The sequence below is a fragment of the Meriones unguiculatus genome, chromosome 8, assembly GCF_030254825.1.
Source record: "Meriones unguiculatus strain TT.TT164.6M chromosome 8, Bangor_MerUng_6.1, whole genome shotgun sequence".
Lineage (NCBI taxonomy): Eukaryota > Metazoa > Chordata > Mammalia > Rodentia > Muridae > Meriones > Meriones unguiculatus.
In genome coordinates, this window is record NC_083356.1 from 74,126,558 (window position 1) to 74,142,944 (window position 16,387).

General features: G+C 51.5%; 1 protein-coding gene and 1 long non-coding RNA gene across 8 annotated transcripts in view; one reads left to right on the top strand and one right to left on the bottom strand.

Moving 5' to 3' along the window:
* Nucleotides 1-11,946, top strand: part of Fubp3 (far upstream element binding protein 3) — a 48,513-nt gene extending 36,567 nt beyond the window's left edge. For 2 of the 7 annotated variants that reach the window (XM_021653592.2, XM_060389904.1), the window contains exons 12-18: nucleotides 2,221-2,362; nucleotides 5,726-5,886; nucleotides 6,637-6,710; nucleotides 6,996-7,067; nucleotides 7,207-7,283; nucleotides 8,977-9,048; nucleotides 9,947-11,946. In XM_021653592.2, coding sequence (XP_021509267.2) covers nucleotides 2,221-2,362; nucleotides 5,726-5,886; nucleotides 6,637-6,710; nucleotides 6,996-7,067; nucleotides 7,207-7,283; nucleotides 8,977-9,048; nucleotides 9,947-10,101 — 753 coding nt within the window. In that variant the 3' untranslated portion in view covers nucleotides 10,102-11,946. The remainder of the gene's footprint in view (nucleotides 1-2,220; nucleotides 2,363-5,725; nucleotides 5,887-6,636; nucleotides 6,711-6,995; nucleotides 7,068-7,206; nucleotides 7,284-8,976; nucleotides 9,049-9,946) is intronic. The other 5 variants (XM_021653670.2, XM_060389906.1, XM_021653748.2 and 2 more) reach the window with 5 other exon arrangements.
* On the bottom strand, nucleotides 5,011-8,080 carry LOC132655877 (uncharacterized). The gene is made up of 3 exons (XR_009593797.1): nucleotides 7,931-8,080; nucleotides 5,826-6,026; nucleotides 5,011-5,719 (listed from the first exon to the last, which is right to left on the bottom strand). It is a non-coding gene; the product is annotated as an uncharacterized LOC132655877 (long non-coding RNA).
* Nucleotides 11,947-16,387: the final 4,441 nt, after the last annotated feature.

A 16,387-nucleotide genomic window follows, 5' to 3' on the forward strand; every position in this document is an offset into this window, starting at 1 on the left:
GTTTTAACGTTTTGTTTGGGCAGCCATTTACCTCATATGTATGTTTATCTACATGTGTATGTACCACGAGTGTGCAGTACCCATAGAAGCCAGAAGAGGGTGTTGGATCCCCTGGAACTGGAGTTACAGGTAGTTGTGAGGCACCTGACATGGGTGCTGAGAACTTAACCTGGCTCCTTTGCAAGTACTCTAAACCACTGTGGTTTCTCCATTCCCAGTTCTGTGGTTCTGAAGCATGAACTTTGTGGATGAGGGTGTCACAGTGTAAGGGTTGCACATGGCTGACAGGATGAATTTCAGGCAGGGTGTGCACTTCCAACAGTCAAGTATACTTGATATAAAACCAGCATGGAATGGAATCCAGGAAGCGCAGCAGGACTTGGTCTATCCCTCAGGGCACCATCCCTTCATACACTTGGGTTTTGTTGATGTTTGAGGAGAGCATATTGTTACAGGGTCTGGCTCTCTGTGGCACAAGCTGGCTTTGAACTTCTGGTAATCCTCCTGCCTCAGCATCCCAAGTATTGGGATGGGGGTAGGGGTGGCTGCAGGTGCTCTGTGCCCCTAGTCTTGCTCTTATACTTGTGTCCAAGCTTGCCTTTGGAATGTAAGTGCATTTTGTGTGACATGATTAGCATCTGTTAACCTGAGGCCTTGTGATAAGGAGAGCAAGTAAATAGTGGCAGATTAGGACATCCTCTAGGCATGCAAGAATGAAGACATATCAGTGACTAGAGCCAAAAGACTGAGCAGCATATTAGAAATCGCTTTGCCTGTTTCTTCATTAACCTGTGACCTCTGACACGTTCTGAGGTGCCTGCAGGGATTCCACCTCTTGGCAGCACCAGATCAAGGGCTTTGACCAGGAGGTGTGCCCAGTGTGGTTTGCGCCAGGTGAACGGCTACTTGTCAGTTGTAAATATGTGCCTTCTGTTCAGTCCCTGAACACTTGAGTGGGAGCACATGGTTTGGGGCTTGGGTCTTAAACCAGAGCCCAGGTGGCCTCCAGGGTCGGACCTAGTTGATACCTTTTCTGTGTAGGTTTGAAAGCTGAAGAGCTACCTTGTCCCTCGACATCCAGCATTTTGGAAAGCCTGGCTGCCCACGCTTTCTGTATGACCAGAAACCCTCAGAAAGCCTCGTTCCCTTTCAGATTCCCATCTAGTTAGCTTAGCATTGTGCTGGCCTAGCTTCTAGGTGAGTGTGCAGGTTGGCCCAGCACCTAAGAGGAAAGAGGCCTGCTGCCTTTGAGTGAAGTAGAAGCACTCCTCCCATAAGAGTGACACTCTCATGGTTCCTGGACATACCCAGCCTTGGGCCAGCCTTTCTAGGTCTGTCTGTCCTTGGTCTTAAAGGCAGGCTAGCTTTCTAACTCACAGTCCTGCCTCAGGGCCCCACCTCCCCATAATTTTGGGGGGGGTTATGGGCATCTGCTACCATGCACAGCCTGTCCTTCCTAAGAAATTACTCTTGAGGATCTTTCTCTGCCCTCGTGGTAATGAGATCATTTTTTTTGTAATCCATACTTTTATTGCGTTTGTGCTATTCATTGTGTGTGCATGTTGGCATGCCATGCCTCTGGGTAGACGTTGGAGGACAGTTTGCAGGATCTGGATCTCTCCTTCTCCCAGGTGAGTCTCAGGGATCAAACTCAGGGCACAGCCTTCCCTCTGAGCCCTCTCACCAGCCTCACCAGCCCAAGAGGTTTTTGTTTTAATCCTGTTGCCCTTTCTGCTGGCCTGAGAGCAAGATGTTCTGGCTGACAGCGCAGCGGCTGGATTGTCCTCGATAGTAAGCAGCCTCATGGGCAGGTTGTGTCCCACACTGCCCCCCTGCCACTGCCACTTTCCAATGCTGGTAGCCCTTCAGTGTCCATTATCTGCTCCAACAGACCCCACACGAGTTAGCCTTAACTCAAGCAAACCCTAATCTTGAGAGCCCTGTAATGAAAATGCAGAAGGTCCCAGGCTTCAGCCCAGAGTTTCTAGCTTCCTGTTTTAGCCAGGTGTGTAGATGCTAAATGGGTGCTCACATGTGTCTTTTTACAACAGAGTATTGACTGGTGATATTCTGAATGCAGGCTTCTGAATCTGAAATGTTAAGGGTCAGGGGTGAAGTATTTGGTATATCCTGTCACTTAACCTTTCTCACCGCAGAGGATGAGTGTGTTGGTGGCAGTGGCAAAAGTCCTTTCTCACTGTCACCTTTTTTCCTTACCAGGAAAGAGATGGCCTTGGAGGCCTCGCAGTAGCTAGAGGAAGAGGCCGAGGCCGCAGTGACTGGAGTGTGGGCACTCCTGGTGGTGTCCAGGAAATTACATACACGGTGCCAGCTGATAAGTGTGGCCTAGTAATAGGCAAAGGTAAGAGGCAGCTGTCTGGGTTTCTGGCCCCTACAGCTGCTCAAGGGAAGGGAAGCCAACTTTCAGGCCTATATTCATGGCATAATCTGGGGTCCCTGTCTTGGCTTGTCATGATGGAGGCAAAGCATATTTTGAGTGTGGGTGTACAGGAAGTTAAGCCCACCACCTAGATCTGTTCAGGCTGTTGGAGAGAGTCCGGGGGTGGTGCAGGTGTCAGGTGCTTAACTTTAGCCTGGAGTGACCTTGGTTGTGGGTAAGTCAGCAGCACTCATGCTCATGCCTGCCGAAGAAAGCTCTCTGACATGAGTGCTAGCTATCCCTCACTGGATTTGGGCACTGGGTCTTTGTGGACAGCATGGGAGCCTTTCAGAAATGCAGACAGCCTGTGGTGGGTGGGTTGGGGTTAGAGATTGTTTTGCTAGTTGCTCCTAGACATTTGGAGGCAGTTTGGAACATGGGTGAAAAGCCTCATTCTGCCTGCACAGTTCCCTTCTTCCTGACAGCCAGGAGGGAGCAGGCAGAGTAGGCCATGGACCGTGTCTCAACTGGCCTTTCTGGAGCACTGAGCTAGCTGTACTGCCAGCAAGACTTCTGTTTGACATTGGCTTTTGTGTTTTCCGTCATTGTTCATTTTGACAGCATAGGGAGAAAATGTCTTCTCCCCAGCTCTTCAGATTTCTTATTACAGGGAATGTATTTGGGCTGTTTCTACCAGTAGCTCTCAGGCCCCGCCCATGTGTCCCTGGGAGCTGGAGTGGCTATTACCACCACCGGCCCCCAGGATCTGTAGTTACCCTTACTTAGAGGAGTTTGTATGCTCTTTCAAGATATTCCACTCCTGTATCCATTTTCATACTATTTTCAGATTATTGCATGGTAGGAATAGTGAGAAAGGGTTTTGACTTTGGTTTGAGACCAGATTACCCAGGCTGCCTCTCCCTGAAACCCTCCTGCCTCAGCCTCTAGAGCCTCTAGTGTTCTCGCCTTTCTGGCACTGTAGCCCTTTAATACAGTTTCTCATGCTGTGCCGACCCCAACCATAGAATGATCTCATTGTTGTTTCATAACTGTAAGGTTGCTACTGTTAGGAATTGGTATGTAAATATTTGGTATGTAGGCTATGATATGTGACCAAGACTCACAGGTTGAGAGCCATTGCTCTAGGTTCTAGGATTGCAGCATGGTGACTCATGGTGCAGTTTGTTTTTGTTTTCTGGTACATGTGTCATAGATCTGGCTAGCTACTTAAAATGGTGACTTTCCCACACCCCACCCAGCCCATTGACTGTACTAAGAGATTAAATTCACCTGATACGTATAGGCAAAGGATCAGATCCAGGGGGTCTTGGCCCTTTGAAAACCATCCTGTCAGTAATATTTTCATTTGAGTGTGTCTTAGCAAACCCTGGCAGAAGTGCCCCATCTGTGTTTTCACATGGTGTCATTGTCCATCCTCAACAGAATCGACCAGGTGGGTCCTAGAGGTCAGGGAAAGCAGAGTGGGATAACCATTCAGGGATAACTGTTCAGTAACAGTTTGAGACCCAGAAGCCAGGGTTTTCATGGGAGGGTTTTTTATGTGCGCTGCTTCCTTTGCTTGGGAAAGCATGTGCTGAAGGAGGGAGCCCCAGCAGCCAGGCAGAGCTCTCCCAGCTCCTGCCCTTGGACAGCCTCCCGGGCCCCTGCTGGATTTCCATGATAAACACAGCAACATTGACAGATAGTCTGGCCAGCCCTGCTCTTGTCAGCCAGGCCTTTTAGCAGCTTTGATTAATTGCTTTACGATTTCACATCCAGCCGGGCCGCTGGTGGGTCACTTCTGCCCCCCATCAGGTGGAAAGAATGGAGCAGGCTGCTGAATGAGTCCAAGACAGCCACCATGTGCCAAACTAGTGACCTCATTTTGAAGGAAGATGAACTTAAATTAACTCCTTCTGGCCACATGCAGTTTTGCAGTGCCTTCATACCTGATTAGCATGCTCCTGAGGTCTCCCAGCCTAGCATCTTGGACTGATGGCCTGGCTAAGATGGGGCTGCTGGGGCCTCTGCTGTCTGGGGCCTGCCAGTCTTCAGTTTCAGGTACACTTAGACTGCTGGCCAGGGGCCATCTAAGATTAGACAGGTGCAGGTGCCGTGGACACCGTCTCTCCTTTGTTTCTCATTGCATTTCCAAAACCTGATTGGGAGCAAAGCAGCTCACTCTTCATGGGGCAGAGATGATAGAAGCTATGGCCTCTGAGAAAAGGACCCAGGAGCTGCGCTGGGCATGCAGGAAACATTGAGCTGTCAGCCTCTACTGTGAACTCCACTGAGCCCAGCTGCCCTCCTTTGAGGAAGGTTCACCAGGACACACCTCCATTTTTGTTTCTCAACCCTTTTGAAATGAAATAAAAGCAAAGCTTGTCCATGCTCTCCACCTCTTCCTCCTCAGCTGCTTAGATGAGCTTTGATCTGCAGAGGCAGTAGAGAAGGTTGGAATGTGTAAAGGAGAGCTTTGGGATATGCTACAGTGTGTTACATGTCATTTTAACCTGAGTTTGATTGGAAATGGGCAGGGAAGCCCAACACTAGTAAGCACAGTCTGCTTACTCCCTTTATACCAAACCTTCAACATTTTATCTTCTTCAGTTTTATAAAACTTGTGCTCAGGTTTTCCTTGTATTCTGGCTATACTCTATTCCCACAGAGTTGACTGAATAGGTCTGTAAGGTCTGTGAAATTTCAGAAGAATTGGATCATTGTTCACTGGCTGGTGGACTTTTTGTTACACACATTTCATTAAGAGACTGAGACTTGCCGGTTTTCAGAGAGAACAACTAAATTTCCATCACCCTCTTCTATCTAGGCCCTGTGTCCGGACTCCTCCCCTCTCTACTCCTTCTGTCTGGACCCATCCCCCCACTGTGGCAGAGGGACCTGAGAAGGAACAGGGTGTGATATTGAAGGCCAGAGTGGGCTCCAGGCATTGTTGGGGCTGTAGCCGCCCATTTGACCTGTGACGGAAGGGCAACCCCATCCAGGCTGAAGGCCTCCATTGTGCATGGCAGAGCCAGCAGGTCTCCAGTCTCACACTGAGAAGGATCAGCCTTTCCTGGGTGGACTTCAAGGCAGGAATGAGTTCAGTGGCCAGCAGATCCAAGGGCCTTGGGCCCAGCCCCTTCTGTGGGACCCTTGGCCACAGAGGCTTCAGTCCAGCTCCAAACGGTCATCCAGGTAGCTAGTGTTGCCAGCAAGAAACCCTGGGTTTTGTCAGGGCCGTTGTGCCGTAAGCAGAAGAAAGCGACAGTCTGTAGGTAAGTTGCCTAAACCAGAGCACAGTCTCAGGGCCAGCTCTGCTCTAAGAACGGAATCTTCTGCCTGCAGGGGGCGAGAACATCAAAAGCATCAACCAGCAGTCAGGTGCACATGTGGAGCTTCAACGGAATCCCCCTCCTAACACCGACCCCAACCTGCGGATATTTACCATCAGGGGTGCTCCTCAGCAGATCGAGGTGGCCAGGCATCTCATAGATGAGAAAGTTGGCGTACGTACATGGGCCTTTCCCCACCTGGCTTATACTAGCTGGATTTGCTTTTGGATGTCCAAGGTACCTGCTTTCCCCCAGAACCTTGTGCTTCCTGTGCCTTTCCATCCTTGCATCACATGGGGGCAGCCTCTCCTCCTCTGCCAAAGAGAAAGTCCAAGGCTCAGGGAATGCCAGGCCCAGATGCAATGAAAGAAGCCTCTGGCATGACTGGCCAAGGCTCCAGCAGTCAGAGCTCCAGGCATGTCCCTGCAGGCATAGATGAGCAGCCGGACAGCAGTCTTCTCCCAGCACTGCCCCTGGGCTCCCTCAGGCGTCACCCTGGCCACCAGCCCTGCAGACAGCTTTCATTGACTCTGGCTTTAGTTTCAGGCACCTCAAAGCAGATAAAGAAAGGGAGTGTTGATGGAGGACAGATGGGCCACTGCTCACCTCAATGGGGACGTAGAATGGCAGAAAGAGCCCTGGGCCAGCCTAAATTGACGGGAGAGTCAAGCAGGTTGGTCCTCCCCCAGGGTGACATGCCAGGGCATTCATGGTGGTGCCAGGACTGGCTGTGTGGTGGTCTTGGTCACTTGAGGGGAAGAGCCACCACTGCAGACATTGTCTGCTGGGGGAAGGAAGCTAGTATGAGCGCAGAGCTGTCTCCTTCACTTGACTTGCCTCCCATAGTGGGCTTCCCTGGGTGGGCCTGGGCAGAGGGCAAGGTGACGAGATGACATCAGTGAGAGCTCCTCTGTGCCCACACAGGGTGCCGGCCTTGGAGCCCCTTCAGCCTTCGGACAGAGCCCCTTCAGCCAGCCGCCAGCCGCGCCACATCAAAAGTGAGTTTTCTGCCTCCGTTCTGGTGGAAGGTTCATTACCCGTCCAACTTCCTCTGTCCTGATCCTCTGAAACGCTAATCCAAGTTTGGGCAGGGACAGCACTGTGTTTTCTTCTGTTCTTTCTGTAGATCACTGACCAGTTAGGTCTGGTAAAGCCCCAGAGCTGGGAGGAGGGGGGATTGAGTCATGTCATCTTCCCAAGGGAGCACCCTGCCTGGGTAGAGGGGAGTGGGTTGAGAGGGCAGCCCTCCCTACAGATCAACAGCACTCCTCCCTTCCCCACAGCACCTTTCCTCCCAGGGGCTTCCCCAACATCGCTGCTAAAGTTAACGGGAACCCCCACAGCACCCCTGTGAGGTAGGTGATTAACTGTCCCTCTGCCAGTAGGAGGGTGAGGGAGTCAAAAGATAAAAGGGAAGGTTGGAAGGGGAGGAGGGTGAGTGGGGCATCGCTGTGTGACCCGAGCTGTCATGAAGGACTCTTCTGTCATCCACAGTGGCCCTCCAGCTTTTCTGACCCAAGGCTGGGGCAGCACTTACCAAGCTTGGCAGCAGCCCACACAACAAGTCCCAAGTAAGTGACCCACAAGAGGGTGAAGGTGCACACCAAAGTGGCCAGGCTGAGGCTCGGCCAGGGGCTGGGGGTGTGAGGTGCTCTGTCCTGCTCCTAGTGTCTGTAGCATGCTCCTCCCCATAGATGGGCCCCAGCAGGCCCAGCTTGTGGGGATGCAGGGAAGCTGAGGCTGCTTTCTCTGCCTCACACGACCTTCCTTAGGGGCAGGGCTGAAATAACAGTGGGCGTGGTTTGACAAGAGTCTCCTCCATTTCTCAGAGGCTAAGCTCCAGCCTAGAACTTCCCTGTACTCTGCTCTCCTGCCTGCTGAGGACCTTTTCACTTAGTCGTCTTGTGTTGGGTGACTTCTCACCAGTGACATAGAAAAGAGCCTTTTCTGCCACCTAGACTTATCAGGAAACGGTTGTCTCTGCTGAGAGGAGGGTCTTGTACAGTCTGCAGCCCCTCTCCTTCTCCACTTTGGCTCATGCAGCTGTGCTCTTAAACCTCAACTGTTTTGTTCCCTTCCCTCCCTCAAACCTGATGGCACAAGTGTCAGATTTGACAGGTGCTTCCAAGTGAGCAGGAGGACACCGTGGTGGTGTCCTCCCTGTCGCGGTGGCCAGGCTTGCTCTGCTGAGCTGGTGCCCTGGGTTCCTGGTTCTCACCTTCTTTGTACTCCGCTGTGGTGTTCTTGAAGCGCTGGGCTATGCTGATCTGATCTGCATGTTCCCCAGGGCAAGAGGATGGCAGGATGGTGATCCTGTTTGCCCCGTTTTGTTCCCAGACTAATCCCTGAGAGGAAGGCTACTGCTCCCTTTGTCCCCGGGAAGAACATTTAGGGTCAGAGTCCATTAGAACCTGAAGCCCAGTGGGTTGGCCTTGGTGTGGGTGTTGAACAGGAGGAAGCAAGACAGGCCGGGTGCTCCCATCTGTGTGGCTGAACTCTGCCTGTGCGCATACTGTTCAGGACCTGTACAGACAGGTTGGGAAGAGGTCCTGTGCATACCTCCATTGCAGGGAAGAAGCAGAAGGTGTTCCTCCCTGCAGTTCAGCAGCTGTCCTTCCACTGCCATTGGTCTTCAGTTAATTGGCATGGCAAAATTAAAAGACACTCTACTGAGCCGCACGTTCTCCCCACTCCTCAGCCTGCCTCAGACTGATTCTGATGAGAGGGGGGGCTTTGATGAGCTGGTGCTCTTCCTAACTCATGCCTTGTCCTCTGCCTATCTGCCCCTGAGCCTAACACTGCCTCCCCCGCCTTGATGCCGGCTGTCTCCTCATTCCTGTCTCCACTGCCAACAGTGCAGAAGGAGGCACCTAGGACTGCTGTGACCACACGGAAAAGCCAGGCCACACAGGATTCCAGTTGGATGCCTGTTGCTTCTGCCACTGGCATGTGCACCATCACCGCAGTGCACAGTGTATCTCTGGCTTTGTGTTCTACACAGGGAATTCCCACCCTCTCACCTCCTTTGTCCAGAGGGGCAGTGGTGGAGCCTGAGGGCTCTGACGAGGTGTCAGCGGCATTGGACTCTGTCCATCGGGAACTAGGTCCAGAAAAGTGTAAGGCTCCTTCGCCTTCCAGCCCTGCCTCCTAAAGACTCTGGTTGCAGCCTTGCTCAGTGATTACTGTGCCTTCCAGGCTGGGGCCAAAGCAAGCCAGGGTGGGAGTCCATGAGCAAGGCCTGACTGCTGTCTGTTCTCTGCACAGGCCAGCAGAGCCAGCCACAGAGCAGCCAGCCCGACTACAGCAAGGCCTGGGAGGACTATTACAAAAAGCAGAGTGAGTGCAGCCACCATGCACTGCCCAGCTCTGGGCTTTGCTGTCCAGTGTCACCTGGTTTACACCCTCTCTGAGACTGAGTCTAGCTGTCCACCGTGTCTCTCGCCTGTGCCCTGTTCAGAGGAAGACAGATGTGGCCAGTGCCTGCTGTGTGTTGTCCTCACAGTCTCCTGTGGTCCGTGTCAGGGCAGGCAAGAGGTCACAGTACCACTCACTGGGTACTGGTGGCTTGTGTCTCCTGTGGAAGTCACTCTCCTTACAGTACCAAGAACCAATTCAGGCTTGAGGGATGCCAATACAGATGCCAACTCAGAGTGATTGTCAGTACCAAAGGGCCTGGGCATGTTCTAGTCTAGGCCAGTTCTGGGTCTAGCATAGTGCTCCCCTGGTGACCTCTTGCACCTAGAACCATCATTTGCCAATTGGAAGGCCCAGGTTAAAGCTGCTTGGCCTTGGAGGCAGAAACATCTCTGGGCCATGAGCTGCTCTTGTGTCTGACAGCCCTGGGAGGGCTTGGGGTGAGGGGGGGCCTGGGGGTTCAGGTGCCTGTCCCTCTATTCCTTCTTAACTGCATTCTAGGTGACTAGGGCCTTTTTTAACACCCCCACCCCCCAACCGAATGCCACACTGCACTGTCTCTCTCCACTCTGGCTGTGTTTATTCTTTGGCACCCAGAGTTGCTGGACGAGCAGTCAGGGTCGTTTTGTCCTGTAGAAGTGTAGCTTCTAGGTGGGCTGAGGCAGAGGCTGGCAACAAGCATTTGGTATGGCAAGCACCTCTGCAGCACCAAACAAATGGTAGCAGCGGCCCCGAGGGAAACAGATACCCCAAGGCCTGCGGAAAAGAGCCTCCCGCTGCCTCCGCTTTGCTTAACTCTTGTCTGTTCTTTGTCATCCAGGTCACACTACCAGTGCTGCCCCGCAGGCCAGCTCCCCACCAGACTACACGATGGCCTGGGCTGAGTACTACAGGCAGCAGGCCGCCTTCTACGGGCAGACTTTAGGGCAGGCTCAGGCCCACAGCCAGGTCTGTAGCCAGTCCCCAGCACCATGATGCCACCCAGCCTTGTGCTTACCTAGTCCTAGGTTGAGCACACCAGCCTGTGGGCTCTCCTCTGTCTCCCTCCAGTCTCGGCCTTGAGTTTTGATCAGATGCTGCTCTCTTTCTAGCTCCGGGCCTAGTAACCCTATATAAATAAGCACCCGACTTCTCCCCGTGTCTGCAGTGAACGAGGGCCGCTCCAGTAATGCAGAAGTGGCCAGGCTGCGGCCTCTGCCTGCACAGCACCCTCGGGGCCCAAGCAGGTGGGGGTCCATCCTGGCTTCTCTATGTGTGCAAACTTGGAGGTTTCTCTCCAGTCCTTGGCCAAGAATGATCCCTCCTTTAATGGAGGGAAGAGCCAAGTGCTCCCACAGGACACCTTTCTGGGGAACCTGATGCCAGTGACACCTTGTGGGAAGCTGGTGACCCAGGAGAAGCCCTCCCCTTGCCCCTTCTCAATGTCCTGACCTTAGAACCTGAGGTGCTCAGACTCCAGCATCTGGTGGTGTGAGGCGCTGGGTGTGGGGCTGACCCTCTCCCTCCCCCCACAGGAGCAGTAGATGGGCATCTGCAGCGGCTCTTCCCCGAAATCAGTGTGAGAGAAACCTGTTTGTTACAGAGATTTTTAGATTTGCAAACCTTTCGATGAAGAACCTTGTTTTGTTCTGTGAAACACTATATTTAGATTAACAGAAATTTTCTAAAAATCGGGAAAATTAGTTACTAAACATTGCTGGTCATTTCTGTGTCATGATTTCTTTGTTACTTCAAGTGTGTGAGCTCTGGGGCTCTTTTGGAGCAAGGCCTGCAAGCTCAGGTGCCCGAACTCTCCTCAGAGCCTCAACATTTCATCAGATGATGGCTTTGTTTTGTTTTCGTGTCTTTTTATTTACAGGTATTTTTTTGTTTTGTTTTTGTTTTTTTTTTCTGTTGCAACAGGAAAATGGCTTGGAAGTCTTAGGTGGTAATGTAACAAATTCTTTAAAAAAATTTTTAAGCAGTATTTAAATATTCGTAAATGTAAATTCATTAAGTGTTTCACCTCTAATTTCTTGTATCTTGGCTGTCTGGTTTTATTGCATTTTTTTAAACGCTAAACTATTATGTATTGTAATTAATGATGTGAATTCTGAACTGAGACGGGTCCTTGTGTTGGGGAGGGCATTTGTGGGTTGTGTCATTTCTGGCATTCTGAGGGTAATGCAAAGACGCGGTCCACCTTCATGTAAGCCAGCCGTCTCCGTTACCCAGTGCAGTTGTGTGTCTAAGACCTCCAAGCTGGTTCTAAAAACAAAAAGCCTTTCTCTATTCTCAGAAATATAAATACTGTTATTTTTAATATTAAAAAGAAATTCAATATAACTTTTAACAAACACTGTGGACATTAAACCATATAAAAATGTAGTAGCTATTTTTTAATTCCAAGGTGTTTTGCTTTTTTCTTTAAATATTTTCTTAATATTTGTCAAATTAACTAGATAAATAAATAAATCTAGTATTAACCACAGTATGAGTTAAATAATTGATTTAATAAAAGGGATAATATGATTTCCAATGTTTACTGTAGTGTATCTTGTACAGATAACATGTATTTTTAAAGAAAAAACGGAATTGAAGCTATTTTTTCTTGCATTTGAATTGACCCGAGGAACATTCCGTTTGAAGTGCTCTAGTTGCGGTTTACGGCTCTCTCGTTTTCCTTACAGTGCTTGAAATGTCTAACTATTAAAAAAGGCAAATTGGAAATGTTATGCATGTTGGTTTTTTTTTTTTTTAAGGTGTTCTTTTTATTTGACTGACAATTCATTTTACACTCTATATAATAAAATTTCCACAAGATACCTTGTGGGCAAAGTGTTCTTGGTCTGTTTTGTCTGCTGGACCCTGACTCACCCTTGCTATCTGACATCACCTTGCCCTTCATCAGCCCAGCTTGGTGACACGCAGCCTCCGATGACTCCTGAAGCACGGCTGCTTTTATGTGGTAGCTTTACACTTGAACCCCTGGACTAAGGGCCACAGTAAGGATCAGTCTTGCCTGTGACCATATCTGAGTGAGAGCAGCCCCACCTGAGCCTGGGAGGGCTGCGGTGTGGGTCAGCACCCCATCCTGAGCCGAGACGCTCCCCCACCGCGTGCCCACAGGTGGCAAGCTCTCACCTGGAGACAGTCCCTGCCCCATGCGTGCTCTTGGGCTGTTTCGCCGCCTGCTGCAGCCTCCAGGCCCACTCACCTGCCGGGTGGTGGATGTTCTCTGAAGTCTAGGCTCAGGTGGGACCCAGCAGCAGATACATCCCTTTTGTTCAAGGAAACGATACCCGACCTACTGCAGGGCTACCACAGGACCTACAGGGTAAAGGCAGCTTTGCTGGCTGTTTTCGGTTTCCTTTTGGAAGCAACTGGTTTGGAATTCAGTTTCTTGCCAGGGCATCTGCATGGCTCAGCCTTCACCTTATATCTCTGTACTTTGAGATTGTCTCAATATAGACACCAGTCCTTGCGCAGAACCCTCTCTGTGGGGTGTGTACATATATAGGCACTGGGCCCGTGAGAGAGAGAGTGTTTGTAGACAACAGGGCCATTAATCCTTGCTGAGAACCCTCTTTATGGTGTGTATGTGAGAGAGAGAGCAAGAGAGCCTTTCCTCCACCACACACTCTTTTAAGAGGGAGAGACACATCTGTGGATCCTTTAGCCCAAAAGGGGGTGGAGTGTGTCCCATCTGGGCCACACTGAGGCCTGTTGAGAGCCGGAAGACAAAAAGGAGATGTGGCATCTTTAACTACACCTCTAGAGAATCGAGTTTGACATTGAGAAATTGAATAGTGAAAGCCACTCGGGGAGGGGGAGGGCCAGCCAAGAGGGCATCAGCGCTGATGACGGTAATGGGAGTTGGAGAGAGGGCATTACAGGGAAGACTTCCTTCTAATTCATCTTCCAAGCTCAGTGCCAAAACAGCATTTGGCATGGTTCACAGGGAGCAATTGTGTGATAATGAACCCTAAGGTGTCCCTTAATTGAAGACTGAGCATTGCGGTTTGTGCCAAGAGTCGTAAATGGCGCAGGCTTGCGGGAGGATGCATTTTCTTAAATGTATCGGTAAGTACAGATTGGCGTCTGTCCCCAGTGAAATGCCGAACTATAAATTATGGAAATCTCTCTCCCTCTGATGCAATCTTGTGTTGGGGGGTGGGGTGTGCAGAGCAGCAGGCCGCAGGGGGGAAAGTTTGCAAGCATATGAAATTTGGCCTCTCATTAACATGGCGCCCGCCCACGGAAGACGGTTTCCATCAGCAGTCTGCTGTCCTGGAAGGATAAAGTGCTTGAAATGGACCAAGTTCGGCGGTTGTGTTCCATTAAGAAAGCTGCATGGTCATCATGGGCGGCCTGTGTTTGTCGAGGTAGGGGTGGGCGGTCCCTGGTCTGTCTGCAGAGGGCACACCCCATACCCGCCTTGCCACACCCACGCTGGCTCTGCCCACCGTCAGGATTCAGCAGGGCCCCTGCTGAGCTGGCCAAGACCCACCCAGAGTGGAACTTGAGTGAGAAGTCCTCCATCCCTGCCCCTGGCCTCTCAAGAGGTAGTCTTGTCCGTTAGTGGACCCTCTCCCGTGTTGACTATCTGCCCTGTGGCCCCACACGAGTACCCATGCTGTGCTAAGGGGCCCAGACCAACGGGCCCTGGACACCCAGGAGCCCCAGCTCCAGCTGGCTCCTGCACTGCTGTTTCCCAGGCCCACTTCCAGCCCTCCAGGGCCCAGCTGGGGTTTAGAATGGGCTAATGCAACTGCTCCTGAAGGACCCAGATTAATGGCCAGAAAGTGGCCTGCCAATCCCGCAGGGGGGCTGCTGAGCCAGGGTGCCTGCGAGAGGGAGCACTGTTGTCTTGGGCTTTTGTCTTGAGCCTTTCTCCAACCTATATGTATAAGGAGGTGCTCAACATTTCCACGCTAGGTCCAAGGCTCGGGGGAACTGACCAGCCCCATGACACAGGCTCAGAGGTGCTGTGTGGCCTGCTGTCCTGCATCCAGACCTTCAGTAGCGCCAAGCCCACCTCTCAGAGCGGGCAGTCCCTGGGCAGTTGCTGGTGAGGTAGCTAAGGAGGGAGGCTGCCCTGGGAGCAGGAGCTGAGCAGCAGCCATGGGCTGGCCCCAGAAGCACTTCAGTCATTTGCTGCTCACCTCTCCAAGATGTATTTAAAACCCCAAGCCAATACCCTTGCAGTCATTCATGGACCAAAGGCAGTGTTACTGTTCTGTGCCATCTGGCTGAGCTCAGTCTCTCTCCCTCCCTCACCCTCTTCTCTTTCTCGGTGGCACCACCTGCCACCTAGCTTGTGTGGTCCTTCTTTAGACAAGTGTCTGAGCCCCACTTGGCCGCGTTCTTCATGTGTTTGTGCTTTCTGTTGGTGATTTTTCTGCTGAACCCCAAGCACGATAAGCCAGCATGTGCTGCTTAGTAAGTCTGAGCCCAGGAGGCTGGGTGGGGCCTTTCAGCAGCAAGTCCAGGCACTAGACTGCATGCAGGCCTGAGTTACTGTGTGGCCATGAGGTGGATGTTGGCGGCTCATGCACACGTATACACGTGTATACCTATAGAGGCACACCTCTAAGCCTAGACACCTCTGCTTCCAGACTTCGGACAGAATGTGGGCAGCTACCTCATGCTCCTGCCCCTCCCCACACACACACACACAGACACACACCATGATAGACTGTGAACCGAAAGAAGTTCCTTAAGTTGCTCATCAGGAATTCGGTCACAGCAAGGAGAAAAGTGACAGCCCCAGCCTCAAGGTGACCTTTCCCCTCTCACAGCAGGTGCTGATAACCAGCTCACTCCTCAGGGGGTCTGCTGAATTCAGCTAAGGTCACCGTGAGGTGGCAGTTGTCAGTACGAACCTGAGTAATGACTTCTGACCACCACGGTGGCTTCCTGCAAGAGCAGCTAGGACACACTGATCTGAACACAGCACACAGCTACGCCCCCAAGTCCCAGCAGCCAGCCCCTGGAGAGACCCGCCGATCCAGGAGGGAACTCTGCAAACAGCCAGGTCCACCCCACATAACGCGGCAGACAAATAGGTGTGGCCAGTCAAGGCTGCTTCATTCAGACCCACAGCGACTTTTTGGAACACCCCACTGGCAAGTATGCCGTCCTGCAGCTCTCTGATTCTGTCACATTCCCTGACCATCGCTTTCCTCAGAAGCATCCTGGCCCAGAACCGAACAGCTGTTCCTCTGTCATCTGCCACGTGTCCCTAGCTAACCCTGCAAGCCCTCCACTTGTCAGCAGGCAGGTGGCATGGACCTAAGAAAAAGAGCACCAAGCCATCAGGTGACAGCTGGAAGGGCCTGTGACCGTGTGCTCTGGACAGCTCTGTCTAACTGTGGTATGTTGGTTTGGGGTTGGGTTTTTTTGTTTGTTCTGCTTTTTGTAGCTGTTTGGTTTGTGAGTTTGGTTTGATTTTGAGACAGGGTCTCACATACTCAGGCTGGCCTCAGTCTTGCTCTAACCAAGGATGACCTTGAACTCTAAGTCCTCTGGCCTCTGCCTCCCTAGTGTTGTGACCACTGGCGTATACCACCACACTCAGCTTGAGCTGGCTAGTTTAAAGACTCCTCCCTCGCCTGCCACCTTCGGTTGAGAAGAGGGGCCTGGCTCGTCCCCACTTCAATGGAAATTTGCTCCATGACTGGAGAAAGTCAAACCTGTTCATTGCCGTTCCCTTTTTGGATCTGGATCACACTCATGATCTTCACCCACCTTAGGCTCAGCGAGGGTTCGGTAGATGCAGAGGAGTCTAGTTTAGTTACCAGGCTGTCTTCTGTGAGACTTTGTTGTTTGTATGTGGGACACGAGTGTACACAGGACAGGCACACACACGTGTGTGTGTGCATGTGTGTGTGTGTGTGTGTGTGTGTGTGTGTGTGTGTGTGTGTAAGCCACAGATACCTGGGGTGTCTTCTTCATTGCTCTCCACATTCGTTTTTGGTTTTCTTCTTTAAGACAGGGTCACTCAGCCGGGCAGTGGTGGCATGCGCCTTTAATCAATCCCAGCAATTGGGAGGCAGAGGCAGGCGGATCTCTGTGAGTTTAAAATCAGACTGGTCTACACAGTGAGTTCCAGGACAGCCAAGGCTATACAGAGAAACCCTGTCTTGAAAAAAACATAAATAGGGTGCTGGAGAAATGGCTCAGAGGATAAGAGCACTGATTGCTCTTCCCGAAGGTCCTGAGTTCAATTCCCAGCAACCACATGGTGGCTCACAACCATCTAAACATGAAATCTGGTTCC